At 41.7% G+C, this 18,907-nt stretch overlaps 1 protein-coding gene across 13 annotated transcripts in view; it reads right to left on the bottom strand.

The window, feature by feature from the left end:
- Positions 1–2,214: 2,214 nt before the first annotated feature.
- Positions 2,215–18,907, bottom strand: part of CDON (cell adhesion associated, oncogene regulated) — a 98,089-nt gene continuing 81,396 nt past the window's right edge. For 7 of the 13 annotated variants that reach the window (XM_059414236.1, XM_059414227.1, XM_059414232.1 and 4 more), the window contains 2 exons: positions 4,882–5,156; positions 2,215–4,278 (listed from right to left, as the gene is read on the bottom strand). In XM_059414236.1, coding sequence (XP_059270219.1) covers positions 4,115–4,278; positions 4,882–5,156 — 439 coding nt within the window. In that variant the 3' untranslated portion in view covers positions 2,215–4,114. Of the gene's footprint in view, positions 4,279–4,881; positions 5,157–5,597; positions 6,965–7,051; positions 7,084–10,346; positions 10,544–10,756; positions 10,785–10,877; positions 11,124–18,907 lie in introns of those variants that run through there. The other 6 variants (XR_009406881.1, XR_009406884.1, XR_009406879.1 and 3 more) reach the window with 6 other exon arrangements.

Genomic DNA, 18,907 nt, shown 5'->3' with positions numbered 1-18,907 from the left:
CAGGTTTTCCTACTGACAGGGTGGCTAGGAGATGGGAAGCAGGATCTGAAGGTATGTGCTCTGTTCATTCAACTGTAGCAAGAAATGTGCCCTCAGACCTTATTCCCCAAATCTCAAATTCCTTCCCCAGGAGCACAAGCTTCAATTATGGGACCAGCTTCATCAGAGGGGTGGCCAGAGGGAGGCATGGTCACTAGTCTCCAGGAGTCTGTGTCAGCATGACCAAGTGCCGCTGCTTGCCACTAGGCTCGGGGGGAGCTGGCTGGCAGGGGACGGGGGCCGTTCCCGTTGCACTGTCCGCTGCCAGCATGACTCACGGGCTCGTGTGTGTGTGTGTGTGTGTGTGTCTGAAATTGGGGTGAACACAAATGAATGCTTGTTCCACTGACTAGAAGCGTCAGGACGCCGAGCTGCCTCGGCGGGGGACTCGGATGAGAAGCAATGGCAAGAAAGCCAGGGGACGATCTTGCCAGGAATAAGTGGCGCCTGAAAGGAGACGGGAAACGGACAGAAACTGCAGTTGCTTCTTAGGTTCTCACAGATTTCAACTTTATTAGAAAAGGGATTTCAAGTTCTCTCCAGGCTCTCAGGACTGGAGCTAAGGTTTAAGGGAGGCTTATTTCAACACGGGGAATAAAACAGAACAAGGCCCCACCCCATGCCAAAGACCCTGTTGGCTTTCTGGTCGAAGCAGCCCAGACATTTTTTTTTTTTAGGGCTGCTTTTCTTGAGGAGGCGCAATGTCTGCCCAGGGGTTCACACAGATGGTCCAATGGTCGGCACAGACAACAGCGAGGAGGGCTCACTCCTCTCCATGCCCCTCAGGCTCCTCTCCGTCCCTCCTGGCTTCCTTCCAGAGACACAGAGCCCCCCCGAGGGTGGGGGGTCTGCCTGCTCGGACACAGCCCCCCGGGGCTCAGGTATACTCCCAGGCTCCCCATGAAACACTGGCTGTCCTAGATCCTGCTCCTTCAGGGCCCGGATCTCTGTGGTCAGAACAGAAGGGATTAACTCACGTGGCTCTGGGACATGCAATGGGGATTTTCAGAAGAGGACGGGCGGGGATGGAGGACTGAGGAAGACTTATACCCACCCCGACCACAAGCTAGAAGCAGCTTCATACGAACAGGGAGTATCTGATGGTCCCCATCTTCACACGCTACTCTCCAGGAAAGCAGCGTTCTCTTTTAATAGAAAATCATATCAACCAGACAAAACCTGTCAACGCTACATCATTTAGAATATGTACAGTTCCAAACATAACATTACAACTTTCAGGGAAATAAAACATACTTTTCAATAGGATACAAAAACATGCATCTCAAAGCCATTACTTTTAAAAAAACAAAACAAAACAAAACAGAGCAACACGTGAAATCCAGCCATGAAGTCAAGTTCTTGGCAGTACTCTCTCAGGAATGAGCTCTCTGGGAACTGGCCTTCACAGACTCACTCCACAAAAACAAAACCCAGAAAAAGATGCTTTCCTAAAAGACCACATCACAGGTGTTAAAAACATTGCAAGTTCACTCACAACCTGTACAGCACCTATGAGCAGATGATCGGTACATAATGGGGGGGAAAGGACACAGTGAAATGACACACCAGGAGCACGGGCAGAGTTTGACGCTAAAACAAAGAACCACAGAGAATTCGAAGACCAGAAGGAACAGAGGAGGCCTGACCAATGACATGCTCACTGAGCCCAGGGAAGATCCCATTCCCAGGCGGGGGGTGGTGGTGGTGAGTGCTGTCACCGGGAGATATGGGGGCTCTGGGAAGACCAAGTGACAGGCATGCTCTGCCCGCGTGGACAGAGGGCAGCTTCTGGGCTCTGGGGTCCAGTCGGAGGAAGCATGCAGCAGGGGAGGGCGGGAGAGAGCACGCAGACCCGGGCTGGTTCCATGGCAAGAGGGAACCGCATGTATTTGGAAAGCAGTCTGGAAAACTGAAAGGAGCTCGGATTACAGCTCCGGGTAAATCGGGTTGAAGCGCCAGCTCCGTGGTGGGGGACTGTGTTGGAGATCTGTTGTGAGGGTTCACGAGACGCTGCTATGTCCTCTGACTTCCTGGGGAAGCGACATCAGGCAGGACTGTTGTTGGTGACTGGGTAGGTCATACAAGTTCGGAACGACTCAAGGTTAGGGGCGATGCAGAACTCCTGAACGGTAAGGCAATTTTATATATATATTTATATATTTATATTTATACGTCTCAATATATAAAGGCATTTTTTTATAAATAAAATACAATAAGAGGGATAACACTTAAAACAGCGTTACTAATAATATAAATAAAAGCAGTCCACAGTAAGATTGCCCTAGAGGGAAAGTCATCTTCTCTTCCTAGTGCACAAAAATATCCAAACTCAATCTTTAAAAGCAGTTTATGACCCAAGGCTCATGCTAGTACACCTGTGTTTCCTGAATCAAAATGACTGCCCACAAACGTCTGCTCCCCAGTTTTCTAATACTCCCTGTGCGACAGCACGGCTATGTCTCAGTTGGCCAAACACAGTAAGTCTTCATATTCTGTGCACAAGGATTCTGTCCTTTGCTAGTCACAGAAGTAAGGGATGCAGCTATCCCCCTGCAAAGCTAATGGCATCTATACCACGGGAAGAATAAATCCAGTATACTCTCAGTATGGCGATCTGGAATGCAGCACTCGATTCTACAGCGTCCCTAATACCTGACCCTGAAATGACACTCGCTACATTCTACTCAAAGTCATTCTTGCAGAGTGACCCAGCTCAAACAGCATACTTCGCTAACAGCTCTATTTATAAGATACGTAGGCATACATAAGGGAATACTGATGCATTTACAGAAACAGTTGCTTAACATAGTATTCTAGTCTATTTCACTGAAATTCTGAGGAACTGTGAACTTTTCTCATTTATTGCTGAAACTGCTCGACAATACATAAAGAGAATCATTTTCTATTATTTTTCCCCAAAGGGAAGCACAATCCAAAAGCAAGCAGTCATCCACTGAAGTTTGACTCAAGCTATTAAAATAGCTATTAAATAGGAGTAGTGTTTTTTTTTTTGTGTGTGTGTGTGTTTTTTTTTTTGATGTGGAGAAGAAAGGCCTTCCCAAGGCAGCTGCAAATGTCCTTGTCACTCAGAGGGAGCCGTAACTGTGATTTACAGGCTCCACTAACCAAAGCTTCAGGTGTGTGTTTATGATGACGACATTCTGAAAAAAGTCAGGAAATTTCAAACCATACCCTTTCCCTCCAAATTAAATCTTTTCTGACACTCACATCGTCCAAGTATTGCCCATGCTGGAAGCTTGAAAAATAGTCATTTTCAGGTGGTGTGACACCGGGAGCACACTGGGGGTCTTTCTTTCCAAATCTACTTTCTTTCCGCTTTAAACTCATTTTGTTCCTACTCTTAGAAACAGTCAAAATGAGCCCTACAGTGACAATTGAATAAGCCAACCCAGTTTTGATGAGTGGGACCTGAGGGCTATCTTTTTCTCTCTAGCCTTGATCCCCTGTCTACATACCCCACAGACCTTAACCTCAACCATGATCATGACACTATCTGTGACTAGTGCCTAGAAAACTGAACATCATTTGTGCCCGTGTGAAAACAGAAAGCCAACAGGTCACCTATCACTTCTGTGGAAGGCACTCAAATTCATAAGACACCTGCTATTACAAACACTAAATTACAACCAAGCGTGACTTCAAATGTTCTCAGAAAGTCTGATAACACAATACATCAAAAGACAGCTTTCCATCTGAAAACTTCAGTTCCCTCTTAGCCAAACTGGCCAATAGGCTGGATCCTTGCAGGAGGAGCTCTTATGGTCACTGAGGTTCTCGGAAACATGGAATGATGCCACCACTCTCAGATGATTGAGAACTACGCAAAACTAGGTTGCTTCCTACTGAGGGGGAGGAAGGAAGAGGGAAATTTTAAGGCATAAATAATATAAAAGGGCACACATTTTAAGATACATTCATAGGACATTACTACTACAAAAAAATAAATAATGATCTTCTCTGATTTGGATTCATGTCCTTCACACAGTTCATCCCCTAGCCTGTTTTGTGCAGTTACTGGCTTGAAGTGGGAACATGACTGGTCGTTTGCACACCCTCAGGTTTCTTGGGGTTGCTGAAGGACCCCTGCAGGGCTGTCTAAAGAAATGCCAGAAGGAGACCAGGTGGTCTTTTCAGTACAGTCCTTGGACACCTCAGGCAAAATAAGAGGATTCCAACTTAAAATTTTGTTCTCTGTTTCTGAATGGACACAGCTGTCTCCTGAAAAACACAGAGGTTTGGGAGCATTATGAAATCAGAAAGGCGGATTTTTACACAACAGTCTCACAAAATTACTTTGAGCAATAAAGAAAAGAGTAATGAGTAAATGTAGAGCCCAGTTATGTTGAGCTTGACTTTGAGAAAGAAAGTAGGTTTCCGAGATTTAAAATAAGGTTGAGCTCTCATGAACAGCTGTATAATTCACCTCGGGGCTAAAGCAAACCCCTTAAAGCCCCACAAATAAGCATTCTAAGGAAAGGCTACAACTCCAGAAGCAATTCAAATGATAAAAAAGGCCCGTGATGATACAATACATTCTTTCAGCAATTCTACTGTTCAGGCACAAACCAAATCAAACCCCCTTGGATTTATTCTCCAAACTGTATTGGGATTAACATCCTGAGATGAAGGATCTGAATAACAGAATTTCACAGAATTCCTTATATAGTCAACTTTTTTGAAGTACCCAATACCCCTCACCCAGTATTTAAGAACTATGTGACTTGATCACAGACAGAACGTCCTGAAAGCAACTGTCCTCATATAGGTCTTACCTAACTAAAGACCAGCTAGGAACTCAAGATTTATAATGTCGCCTAGTACCTCTGTTGAACTCTGCTGTATCTTCTGTGCACTCAGAGTTGATCTCACTCCTACTGTCCTGACAGCAAGTATGCTGGGCAGGTCTTGGCGCCATGTCATCTCTGAAGTCTTCTTCAGGTGACTGGCCACAGTTGGGGACTGTGGAAGCCAGACATGCAGGCATCTTCATGTGACTGAGGGGCTTCATTTCCAAACCATCCTGAGGATAAGATGTTACCACTGGGACCACAGGAAGGGGGCTGCTGCTGAAAGTGCTATTAGTTTTCGTGAAACACCTAGAAAATACAACCAAAAGAAATAGGATTGTGTCTAGAGGGATTAATAATTATAAGACACTTATTTTGAAATATCATTTCATATTTTGTACTCCAAGGTTCTTAAGAAAGATTAGAATGCTTAAAATAATGCTTTAAGAATGCTTAAAAATAATGAAATGATATCACTATGATTTGATATAGTAAGAACTTAAAAATTACAGTTAAAATGGAATAGAGCAGGAGAATGCACCACTTAAGAATAAGACCATATATGGGGGTGCCTGGGTGATGCAACTGGTTAAGCATCCGACTCTTGGTTTCAGCTCAGGTCATGATCTCAGGATCAAGATCTCATGGTCATGAGACCAAGCCCTGTATCAGGCTCCACGCTGAGCATGGAGTCTGTTTAAGACTCTCTTTCCTTCTCCCTCTGTCCCTCCCCTCCCCTAATAAATAAATACATCTTTAAAAAAAAAAAAAAAACACCATATGTGAGGACCTATCTCACAGGCTTCCTTTGCCTTGGTCTGTGTCTGAAGTTGTCTTCCTTTTTACAACTAATTGGTTCCTGAATATAGCACACAGAAGAAAAAGGCCATTGGTCACTGGAAGGAACAGGGGAGAAAAGGAGGAAGAAGAGAACAGAAAGCTAAGAAACCTATGAACACATGAGAGGACTAATCTTATGAAAGCCAACAAACACACACTGCTTTGAAGTCAGATAATCTGTTCCCTCTCGCCCTTGGAAAAAACACTACACAGATTAGACATTCAAAATCCAAGTTTTATTTTTAAATTTTTCTTTGTATAATTAGTTGCTAGAATTTATTAGCACTGAGCATTTCAATCCTGCTCTACTTTGATTTCTGGCCCTCATCTAAGATACGTGTTTTCTTTTCTTCTTTCTGTTCTTCAGATTGGATAATTTCTACTGATCTTCTAGTTCATTGATTCTTTCTTCTATTGTCTCCAATCTGCTGTTTAGCTCATTCAGTAAATTTTTCATTCCAGTTAATTATACCTTTCAGCTTGGAATTTCCATTTGGTCCTTTTTATTTTTTTCTGTTTCTCTGCTGCAATCCCTCATATGTGAATTCATTGTATGTTTATCTTCCTTTAGGTGCCTGAACATATTTATAACAGCTGCCTTCAGTTACTGCCTGCTAATTGTGGTATCTGTGTCACCTCAGGGTCTTTTTCTATTGACATTTCCTCCTTAAATATCCTATTTTCCTACTTCTTCACCCATATAGTAGCTTTTTTTACTGGCTTCCCCCCACCCCCCCCCCCCCAATTTTCTGGTTATTCTGTTGGCCTTGAACTCCACCCTCCGACACCTTCTGTTTGGGTCCTTGACCCAAGACTGGAGAATGCCCTCCAGCAAAAATCCATGAATAACGGTCAGACATTGTCTTTTAAGGTTAGATTTATTCAGTTTCTGCCTGCTTCTGTTTATTCTCCAATACTTCCAAATGGTCCAGATTTCATCATTATTACCTGTGGATGATAGAGCTAGTCCATCACTAACAGAAGCTGGAATTAGAGAAATATACTTTTTATTTCCACAATTATAAGAAGATTCTCCTGAAGTCATTTCATTTGGTTTTGATTTGGGCATGTTAGCACTGACTGGTAGTATGATGTAGCTAGGCAATGTTAGGGAATAAAGGTAAGCATTCTTTGGATTTCCACCTTTTTAACATGGAATGTTACATTTCTAGGGCAAATGAAAATCAGTCAAGGACGTCCACGAAAATGTTACTAGCATCTCTGTTGGTTCAAATTATTGGAAATACTGAATGCTAGGCAGGAAGAAAGATCTGAACCTGCAAGAGAGTAAGATATCTGTCAGAAAACAAGATCCTTAGTTTAAGTAAGTCCAACATTCATTTCAAATAGAGAAATGTACTTACTATACCTTTAGTGGAATTTAGACACTTGTCACCTGAAATGAAAGCAAAGTCTGTGAGGCATTAATTTGCACAGAACAGTTTGAGTAAAAGATATAGGACTGTATTTTAAGTTTTAATAATATAGAAGAAATATATACCTGATTCAAAGAAAACCCAACTGTTTCCATGCATGTCTTAAGCCAATAAAAAATGAAAGAAGCCTAGTATAGAAGGAAGTTTGCTGGAGACAGAATCAGGGCTTTGGGCTAGACAGATCATGATTCCAGGATAGTATGGTATTATTTGCTGCATGCTACATCTTATTCTACTCTAAATATTAAGAATTCCCTGGGATGCTGGCAAAGGTGAGCACTGATCTCCTGAGCTATTTAGTAATGTCTGTGTTATTGGGTTCTTTCCTTCTTGGATTTTGTCTGGTCTCTTCCATTGTCCAATGCCTAGTCTCAGGTTCCTGAGACTCCCCCTGAATATTTTCAGGGATCAAATACAGACTCTAAGTAAGGTATTTACCCAAAATGGGGGACATGGTCAGAGGCAAAAACAAAAGAAAACAAAACAAAAAAATTTAAAAAACCACAGAAACCCTACCTTTCTGAATTCAGATACTACCAATGAAAACTTAATGGATATTATCCATTTATATAGATAACCTTACATACAAGAGCCCTTTATTCTAAAAGCATTTGCTGAACAACTTCTAAATGTCAGACACTGTGGTAGACACTAAAAATAAAAAGGTAAATACAGCAGATTTCCAACTTCCAGTCACACAGAGGAGATGGGACAAGTAAACAAATGGCTACCGTGTGACGTGGGGTTATATATGAAGATATAAAAGACATTGTCAGCACTCACCTGTGAAAAGGGTAATAGATGTGTGGCTGGTGAGAAAGAGTACTTTCCATGTGGCCAGCTAGAGACCAGTGTCTACTCTTTCCTAAGAGTTCAGACTCAACTGTCTTATAGTCGAGGAAATTACATCAGGTAGCAATTACAGAGCTAGAGAATAAGAAGGATTCTGATTTCCCCAAACCAGAAATATCTCTGGTCAGGGGAATCTAGATGGCTACCATGACTTGCTGGAAATAACCTTTAAAAAATTAAATTGCTGCTTTCTGGCTATGACTGATTAGTTTGTATCACGACTCTCCTGCCAAGGACGACTACAAAGAATGGAGAAATTTTTACTTTAAATCTGTTGAAGTCATCAGAGGGCAACTACCCAAAAAAGCAAGCACCTGAACGGCTGGCTCTCCAGAGAAAAGGTAAATGTTGAACCTGAGTTTTAATACCACTTTTCCTCTTGAGGCATTTGCCCGATTCAGTGCAAAAAGAAAAGGCTGAGACATCAAGCAGAAGGTGGTGGCTACAAAGCTAAGATGCTGAGCAGGCCTCCCAGCACTTTCATGGCATTGGGAAGACAGAAACTAGAGTTGAGTCTCCTAAAGAGAGAAACACTTTCCGTTGGGACCCTTGAAGATTTACGCTGTACAAATAATGGTGATGTAGAAGTAGACACTGCTTTTGTAGCCACGGAAGCTCAGCAGTAGAACAGCTCTGTTCCAGAGTGGAGAAAAATGATGTGCCCCTTGCCAAACTGCCTGCTAAAACCAATCCTTCTGGAGAAAGAACTCCTCCTCCAGAGCCTCTGTGAGTTTTTATACGCACTGCCTAGAATTCATAAAAAACTACCAAGCCCATCAAGAGAAAGGAACAAGAGAAAAGTAAGTGATGCATATACTGAGTTATGAGGCAAAGACTTTGAAAGACCTGGATGCATATATTCATGAAAACAGATGACAAGACGAGGAATTTTACTAGACACCTAGACCCACTATTGGGATTTCTACAGTAAAAAAGTAGAATAACTGAAATTGAGAACTGAATACATGGGGCGAAGAGCTAACTGGGCACAGATGAACAGAGGTTCACATACACGAAGCAGGCGTTGCACCCCATTCAGACTGGAGGGCAGAGACAAAAAGGATGGGAAATAGAGAAGGAAACTTAAAAGACATTTAAGGCATAGTGAAAAGGGAAAAGCTCAAAACATATACAGTTGGAGTCTCTCTGAAGGAGAGAAAAGAGAATGGGACAGAAGCCATATATGGAGACATAAGGGCTAAGAATTTCCTAAAACTGATGAAAGCTCCAGCATGGATATGAGAAGTCCTATGAACCCCAAGCCATTCAGAATAAATACAAAGACGAGTACACTTCTGGATGTGAACAATTAAACTGCTGAAAGCAAAACACAATGTGAAAACCATAAACGCAGCCAGAAGAAACAGACATTATTACTTTGACAGGGAACAGTACTAACTGCACAGATGATTCTTCACCAGAAATGACAGAAGCAATAATGCGACATGATTAAAGTACAAAAAGAAAGTAACTGCCAACCTAGAATTCAATGAACTGTAAAAAGGATCCTTCGAAAAGGAAGAGGACCTGAAGGCGTGTTCAGACCAAAATGCTGGGAGCCTCTGTGACCCTCAGACCTGTTATTATAAGAAATACAAGAAATAACAGAGGCAGTTTTTCACGTTGAAGAAACGATTGCCAGCAGACGCGAGAAAGGAAATACAGAAAGGAACCAGGAGCAACAAAGAAAGGGAGTGTCAGGAATTCTGAATAAATACTGACTTCAAGAAACAGTAACTATAATGTCTTAGAGGATTTTAAATATTTGTAGAATGAAAACCTGTGACAAAAATAACATAAAACCCTAGAGAAGGAATGGAATTAAAATGATCTAGAAGTTAGTAAAGAACTGAGGTAAATGGGACTCTGATTAAAGTAATGGTATCCATCGCTTCTCGGCCTTTTGGCTAAGATCAAGTGTAAAGTAATGGTATCCAGCACCACGCACATAGTTCATGGCACACAGTAGGATCTCAAAAATGTTGAACTAATAAACATTAAAACATCATATTTTGGGATGCCTGGGTGGCTCAGTCGTTAAGCATTGGCCTTCAGCTCAGGTCATGATCCCAGGGTCCTGGGATCAAGCCCTACATTGGGCTCCTTGCTCGGTGGGGAGCCTGGTTCTCTCTCTCCCTCTGCCTGCTGCTCCCCCTGCTTGTGCTCTCTCTGTCTGTCAAATAAATAAAATCTTAAAAAAAAAAAATCAGATTTAAAAAAATATATCCTTTTTCTTAAGCAAGTAAATTCATTATCAGGGGCAGGGAGGGGCCATGACTAAACTAACTGGAAAATACCTGTAATACCTTGTTAATGCCCAGTACTAAGGTGAGACATGTCCACTAAAGGGAGAATGAACAGACACACTTACCCTTGAAGATTTTTGTATCCCTGCCATAGTTATCTGGGTCCTCGTTCAACACAGGCTCTGCTGTCTGGGTTTTCTTTTATCTGTTGGTTTCAAAGTCGTCTGACTTAAACTTCAATCTCCATGAGGGCAGGCAATGCTTAGCCTCAGTGTCAGAGAAAGCTCTTAAAACAATGAGACATACAACACACAGTCTTGTCCTTTAAAAAAAAAAAACAAAAATCCCGACGATGAAGCTGTAAAATTAACTAACTGAGCTTCTGGCTTGATGCCTCATTTCTTTGCAAGAATCTAGAAGTCATGCAGAAACCCTAGAAACCCAAAAGACCAAAAAGGGTCATCAGGTCAGAAAGAAAAGTTTTCATTTAAAAGAAGCAAAGTCAAACTAGGAAAAAAAGAAAAAAAAATACTTGCCAGTATTAGAAAAACCAGGGAAGTTCCCTAAAAACAAAATTTTATAAATTAGTAATTTGTTTGGGTTCACAGAAGAGGAATGAAATTTCACAATGTTAACATAAAATAATGACGACTCACCGAGTAGTAAGGAGCCTTAAATTTTTCTGTTTCTTTCCTTTTGGTTTCTTTTTTTCCTGTTCATTTCTTTCATTTAAAGTGAAGGATGAGGTTTTTAAATGAAGTGTGGGGGCAGCCCTGACAGTCTGAGTGTGAGGCACCTTTGTGAGGCAGCCGAGGTGAATCACATGGTGGGGCAGGACCCAAGGGATGGCCAAGACAGAGGGGCCACGGCCAACTGTGTGTGATGGAGGATAACCTGGTCTTCTGTGCCGGAGCAAACACACAGGTTGAACACACAAGAGGTTTTAAAAGAAATGACATATATTTCACAAGAAAAAAAAAGTACAATTTTATAGTTCCCTATTCTTTGGTATCTATTTTTCAGCAAAGTGAGAGGATAGCAGCAGCTGTTTACTTTGGTTCTGAATCGTGACTCTCCATTCACAGAACGGTGTTGACAGTAAGATCATACTTTGAGTTAGACTGACCCACTTTCCAGGAGGATACACCAAACGGATTTAAAATTTTCCAGTACACTAAATCTTAACTCCTAATCATCAGGAATTAACCATTTAGATAACCACAAACCACATGTAAATAATTTCATTCTATCCCAGGTATCTACCGCTGTTGGCATAAAAATGGCTTCAACTTAGGGGTTATGTGCTAAGACGTAAGCATAGAGGACAAAGTATACAAAAAGGAATGGGGCGCCTGTACGGCTCCGTCAGTTAAATGTCTGCTTTGGCTCAGGTCATGATCCTGGAGTCTTGGGATCGAGCCCTGCGCTCTCCCTCTGCTCCTCTGCCCTGCTCGTGTTCTCTCTCTCCCAAATAAATAAAAATCTTTATAAAATAAAATTTTAAAAAATATATATAATACCTGCTCTGAATAGAATTAGGAATACAGCATGTGAAAACAATTTTACTGATTAATACCTCAACTAAAATTTCCTTTTTTTCTTTTTCAAAGATTTTATTTATTTATTTGACAGAGAATGAGACAGCAAGAGAGGGAACACAAGCAGGGGTAGTAGGAGAGGGAGAAGCAGGCTTCCTGCAGAGCAGGGAGCCTGATGCGGGGGTTGATTCCAGGACCCTGAAATCATGACCTGAGCTGAAGGCAGGTATTTAACAACTGAGCCACCCAGGCACCCTCTGAACTAAAATTTCTAAAGCTGTCAGGTAATCACATGAAAGAATATCTATAAAGACCCCAATCTACAGGCAGTGAGAGACAGAACAGGTCAAATGAGTCTATCTGCAAATATCTGACATTCATCAAGATGCTCTTCCACTGCACATTTTACAGTTCATATAGTCAAAGAGTTTATAATTTCACTGCCTCAGGGTTCCCAGATAATCCTTCAATTGCAGTTATTATTGGCTTAAGGTAGAGTGAAAGTTTTCACGGAGTTGTCTCTGGCTCAATGAAACGACTTCTCTTAATTTTAAGTTTAAAAACATTGAGTAAATAGAACTCTGGGCATCTTGCCACAGACAAAAATATGTGCTAAAACAGATTCAGGTGGTCTGAGACCTGTTAGTTTACCAAGATATGTTTTCAGTTAACAGGACAGACCTGACAAACCTGTAAGACAGAAGAAGGACTATTACAGTGTCATAAACTTGAACCAACCATCTGAGGAGCACACACTGGGAAGTAAGAGACTGGCACAGAATTGCGCTTGGATGAGTGTGTTGCATGAGTATTTCACTAAATGTATTTTGGACATTCCAGGAAAACTACCGAGGACCCCTAAAATATTTTCTAGCGAAGTGTTCCATTTCTGTATACCCAGTAGCTAGATATTTGATAAGCATGGTTACGGACAGAATTACTCTGAGTAGATACCTGCGTAAGTTTCCTCTTTTGGTTATGGTGAGAGGGCAAAGACTGGATCTCCATGAATCTCTTGGATGTATGACACGTACGTTCATGAGTACGTCCTTGAGACTTCTGAAACAGTCACATCTTGGTGGTGGTGTGTTTTACTAGTCCGCTCACTTCTGTTTCCTCTTGCCTCAGTGTCTCCGTCAGTTTGCTGACCCAGGCTTATTTTTGGAAGCTCATCAGTTACTAGGCAACAGCACCCTGATGACATTCCCCCAGGGCCATGGCTGTCCCCCACTCTCATCGTATACTCTTTACTGGATGTAATGACCCCCCTCTCAAAGTGGGAGCTGCCCTTTGGGAATTAGTTTACTGGCGATTGTCACATAATAGATGACAATAAATGACTACGTTACTGAACATGACAAGCTCACACACACACTATCTTACAAATAAAAGACCAAAAAACACTATCCTAACCACCTAACTCCCTGAAAATGCCCCCTTAGTCTCCATTTTATAAGTAGGAAATACAGAACTTCCCCAAAAGGAAGGTGCTGAGCAATTTGAAAAATCAGACACAGGGGCCCCTGGATGGCTCAGTCGGTAAGCGTCTGGCTCTGGTTCAGGTCATGATCCCAGAGTCCTGGGATGGAGCCCCGCATTAGGCTCCCTGCTCGGTGGGAAGCCTGCTTCTCCCTCTCCTGCTCCTGCTTGTGTTCTCTCTCTTTTGCTGTGCCTCCTTCTGTCAAATAAATGAAATCTTAAAAAAAAATAAATAACAGTGCTTTGAATTTTTTTTCTTAGGGAACGAGGCAAGATTACCACAGATGGGAAAGAAACCAAGTCTTAGGTTCTGTGTGTTTTCTGCCTCTGGTTTTTAGTTCTGAAGTAGCTATGTGATCAGCCATAGGAGACAGACTGAGTTTTAACAGATTCACTTGCTGGGGGAAAAAATTTAGGCATAATCAACAAGAAGTCATTTTCATACTTAACAAACCAGCTGGGTAGCTCAACTCGTAAGCCAGAATGAGCCAGTACTCTAACGAAATGTTCGCATGCTCCTCTCTACACACTATTTTTTTAAAAATTTTATTTATTTATTTTATTTTATTTTATTTATTTATTTATTTATTTGGCACAGAGAGAGAGAGATCACAAGTAGGCAGAGAGGTAAGGCAGAGACAGAGGAGGACACAGGCTCCCCGCTGAGCAAAGAGCCGGATGTGGTGCTCGATCCCAGGACCCTGAGATCATGACCTGAGGTGAAGACAGAGGCTTTAAGCCACTGAGCCACCCAGGCGCCCCTCTACACACTATTTTTATCTGCATATATCTGACCCCAGTGGAAGGTTCCCAGTGGGTGAAAGAGTATCCCCAAGCCCAGCAACACACAGACTTTAAAGGTTGTCATTAGGCAAAACCTCGGAGATCATTCATGGTATCTGCGCTTCCTAAGGCATTAACTTTATTTCTCCTCCTGACATCAGCCACGTATAGCTTGCGCTTTTTCCCCCAAATGGATTATATCCATTTTTCCAAGCTCACTTTTACTTGGCTACTTCCTGCCCACTTCCAATCTTTCTAGAACCCTTAATAACTTGTTCCTTCCTGATGGGACCTCTCTGTTCATCTGTGAATTCCATCAGTGTCCTCTCTACTCTTTTACAAATTATCAAGACTGATGGTAAACAGGCAGGATTTAACGTCAATCCTTTCCCATTAAGCTAGCCAAGCAACTGACAAAAACCCCAATTGATTACATATCCAGAACCGTGCCACTGCCTTTTAAATTGAGAAGAGGAGGAGAGAAGGAGGATAGAAAGTTTTTGATTTATTTGATTAAAATCTGTTACATTCTTGAAATGCACAAGGATTTCTCAATTAAGTCTTTAGTGGAGGGGATGGACTCCCCACAAAGCCACATTCTATACACCTCTTTCTAGCTGTCCATGGTGAGCTATTACAAATCACTCTTAAACCGTGAAAAGCGTTCAAATTAGCCGAATACAGTGAAGCAGGAATTTACAACATGCCACGAGAGCATGAGAATCAATAAAACTCCGCAGACTGCTGCAATGTACATTTCCTCGTACTTGTTCTCACATTTTCATATCAGTATTCCAATTTAGACAATAAAAGCCACGTTTTCTCTCCAGATAGCTACTGCCAAAACAGAGGGATGATAAAAGGGGACTAAGGCTGACACTGACTTGTTTCTTAGGAGCCCACTCTACAAAATACATTTAAGTTTCAACCCAAGAAGGCATGGCAGGACACTATGCAGCTAAGATTGCAGGGGGGTCAGGCCCTAAGCAAGACTGCCTCAGTTCTTAGGCATCTGTGGAATATAAGACCCACCTTGCGTAAAGGTGAGTTTGATGTGGGGTCTAGAAGGATGACTCCCAAGGGTATGCGCTAAGGGGTAAACAGTTTCTCCTCATCTCCTGCAGTGATTCCTAGCTCAGTGGTTGCACCAAGTTACCTAGATAACCCCTTGCCTGCCTCCTCAACCAATCCCTCGTATCTTTTTTTTTTTCAATTGGCACTTTCTAAATCTCGCAAACCTATCTACTTCTCTTCTTGCCTACTGCAACAATCCTAGCGCCCAGCTTCTCCTCTGAGCTACTGCAATAGCCATCTGATTGGTCCCCTGTATCCTCTCTTGCCCCATCCAATTTATTCTCCAAACTCCATCCAGAATGTTCTAGTACAATGCTGGCCTACCTAAAATCTCTTGCTGACTCACCACAGCTCTGCATGACCTGCTTTTGCTCACCTTTTACTTCTGGCTCCTTCACTTATGAGGCTCCTGCCACATTAGTCTTCCTGAAGCTCTGTATGAATCCTGGCATTCTGCTTACAGATTTTGTGTACATGGTACCTTGTCTTTGCCTGGAAAGTTTTAAACCTATCTCCTCCTCTTTCACCTAGTTTTACAAATTCTTCACAGCTTTAGAGCAAAACATCACAAGCTTGGGGAGGCTGCTCTTTTCTAATACACTCTTTACTTTTGCTTTATAACATCCAGTTTTAAGTATATAGTTATTTTTATGATTTATTTGTATCCTTTTGAAAAAAGGTATGTCTCCCCATCAAACTATAAGCTCAAAACCAGGCAGGGACAATGCCTAGTTTGCTTACTATGTCCCAGGACCTAGCTGGGTGTCCAGCCTACTACATACTTGCAACAAATGTTTGCTGAATGAATAAATGAACGCTTTTTCCTTTCACTCTCCTTATGCTATCCTACCCCTTTCTCATCTCCTCAAAGACATTTCAAATAACAGCACCAGGATCTGACACTTTTTATTATTGTTATTATTATTATTATTTATTATTATTTTAATGTAGGCTCAACACCCAGCGTGGATCCTAATGTGGGACTTAAACTCATGCCCCTGAGATCAAGACCTGACCTGAAACCAAGAGTCAGATGCTTAACCTACTAAGCCATTCAGGTGCTCCTTCTCAAAGACATTTCAAGCCCATAAGCAAAAAATAATTAAAGAGAGACCACCTTATAATAAGGATGTCTAATCACTTTAAGTAAGTATGAAATAGGGCAAAACAACGCCTTAAATAACTAAAAATAATCAGCCATGGCTACTGTCGCCCTTGGAGATCTCACCCATATTTAAGTTCTATTACTTAGATGCAAATGACTCCTGAATATGTCTCATAGTACCGATCTGCCCCCTGAACCCAACACCAACACCTTCATCTATCTCCTTGGCTTAGACAGCCGACTGGCACTTGGACCTCTAAATGCCCAAAACCAAATCCGTCCCTTTTTCTCAATACATCATTTTATTAAGTTCCCCCATCTGTCCGTCTTTCCTTCCTTTCTTTTTTCCAAGATTGTATTTATTTATTTGAGAGAGAGAGTGTGAGCAAACACAACTTGGGGGGGGGGGGCAGACAAAGAGGGAAAAGCAGACTCTTCACTGAGCAGGGAGCCCAACATGGGGCTCGATCCCAGGACCCTGGATCATGACCTGAGCTGAAGGCAGACGCTTAACCCACTGACCCACCCAGGTGCCCCTTATGTTCCTTATTTCTATGACTATTACCATGGCAATTACCATGCCATCCATGCTTGAAACTTTCTGTTCATTTTGAACCTCCTTTATTTTTCTAGATCCCTATCCGTCAATGGCCAAGTCCTAAAGAGTCCCACTCTAGGGGCACCTGGGTGGCTCAGTCAGTTAAGCATCTGACTCTTGATTTTGGCTCAGGTCATGATCAGGGTCATGAGATCAAAACCCACGTTGGGGTCCACGTTCAGTGGGGAATGTACTTGAGATTCTGTCTCTCGCTCTCCCTCTGCCCCTTCCCACCCCTCTCTTGCATAAACAAATAATCCTTAAAAAAAAAAAAAAAAAAAAGAGTCCCACACTAGAACTTCCCCCATCTCTTCCTTCCTACACCTGTTCCTTGCATGAAAGCTAGGGTCTTCGTTACAGAAACCATCAGGCTGGTCTCTTCCCTGCAATCCCACTGCGTCCTGCTACCACTAATCAAGCCTAAAGACATCTCTCGAATACAGGGCTCCCCTTCTCAAAAATCTTCCAGAGAAATACGATGCAATTAACCCACTGTTTTTCAACATTTAACCAATATCCCCACCTCTGCTTAACATAAAAAAAAACCCTCACATCCCTCCCACACCTTTATTATTGAAACATACATGCCTCGATTAATAAAATACAATATTGCTTAAAAAAAAAATGTTAACCATCATCTGAGCTTTCAGAGAGTCACAATCCCTGATGAAGTTACGATAACAGAATAAGGAAAAAATTTGAAATACTGCCCGAATTACCAAAATGTGAAAGAGACACAAAGTGAGCAGACGCTGTTGGCAAACGGGCATCGACAGACTTGCGTGATACACGGTGGCCACAAAAACACAGTATCCACAAAGTGCGATAAAGCAAAGAAGCACAATAAAACGATATAAAATATAAATGATATAAAATAAAATGGGCACGCCCGTGTTTACTAGGTAAGCCCTCATCTAACATAACTGAAATTATGCCTCTAAGTGTGTCCACCTTAGTTCAACGGGCATTCAGAAATGTAAAAGTACTGTTAGTGATGTTAATATTCTAAAAAGTGTAAATGCACTAAAATTGTGCTTCTCCACCTCTCAGCGTTCAAAGCTTATTCCAGATTTTGTCAGTTGGGGTTTTCTTGAGCAAAGATAGCTGTTTTCGATTTCAAAGTCAAAAGAGTTAGAAGCTTTACATTTAATGATTCCAGTTTTCCAGAGTTGAAGGTAGGTATTTACTGATATTTATCTGGCAGATCGCTAAGCATTAAAATCACATAATGGCTCGTGGGAGCCAGAGAAGACATCTGGCTAACCGTGGAGGCAACGCAGGCAAGCCAAGACTTGCCCTAAACAGGCAGACACTCATGTAGGAAAGAAGTAAATTTAAGCCAGGGACAAACAGAAGCTGATTTTCTCAGACTAAAGAGAACACACCTATGTTCCTAGGTAAGAGTAAAACCCCACACATGAAATGCAAGAAGTCACCAACTTAAAAAATTAATAGACCTGTAACTGCCCATTATCTTAAAAGGGAAAAAAAACCACATATAACAAAACCTCCCAATACTATACAAATATACTCACTCACACACACATTCACCCACACAAATATACAAATGGCCATGAATGCAAGATGGTAGATACCGCTCATAAAAGTTCTTTTAAGGAAATGGGATGTCTTTTTGGTACCAGGATAGCAACTTCGTCATAAAGACGTGATTAGCAGCAAATTACCAAAATCTATCATCAGAGTATGTTGGGGTGATTTTACATTTCCTAGGGCAATTTTCCGTTTTTCAGATAAGGATATAGCCACAGAGAGATTATGTAACTTTCCCCTAAGATTACAGATTTAAGCAGCAGCAAATCCTATGTCTGTCTGCTTATTCTCAAGTCCGAGGTTCTCATGTAACATCGCTTTAATGCCAATGTTGAACTGAGATCTGCCGATGGCCACAAGAATCACATAGAAAAATACATTACGTCTTTAGGCAATACCATTTGTCTCAATTAGGTCTCTTCGATTACTTACCAGGTGTATGAAACATCTTTAGCATGTTCTTAACAAACTGTGATAAAGCCTACAGCCAGCTCAGGACAAAAATATGGCTTCAATGTTATAAACAACTTAGAATTTAGCTAGGGTCAGACAGAATTT

The sequence above is a fragment of the Mustela nigripes genome, chromosome 1 (assembly GCF_022355385.1).
Source record: "Mustela nigripes isolate SB6536 chromosome 1, MUSNIG.SB6536, whole genome shotgun sequence".
Classification (NCBI taxonomy): Eukaryota; Metazoa; Chordata; class Mammalia; order Carnivora; family Mustelidae; genus Mustela; species Mustela nigripes.
Note: the sequence above shows the minus strand (reverse complement) of the source record. Positions and strands in the feature narration are given on the sequence as shown.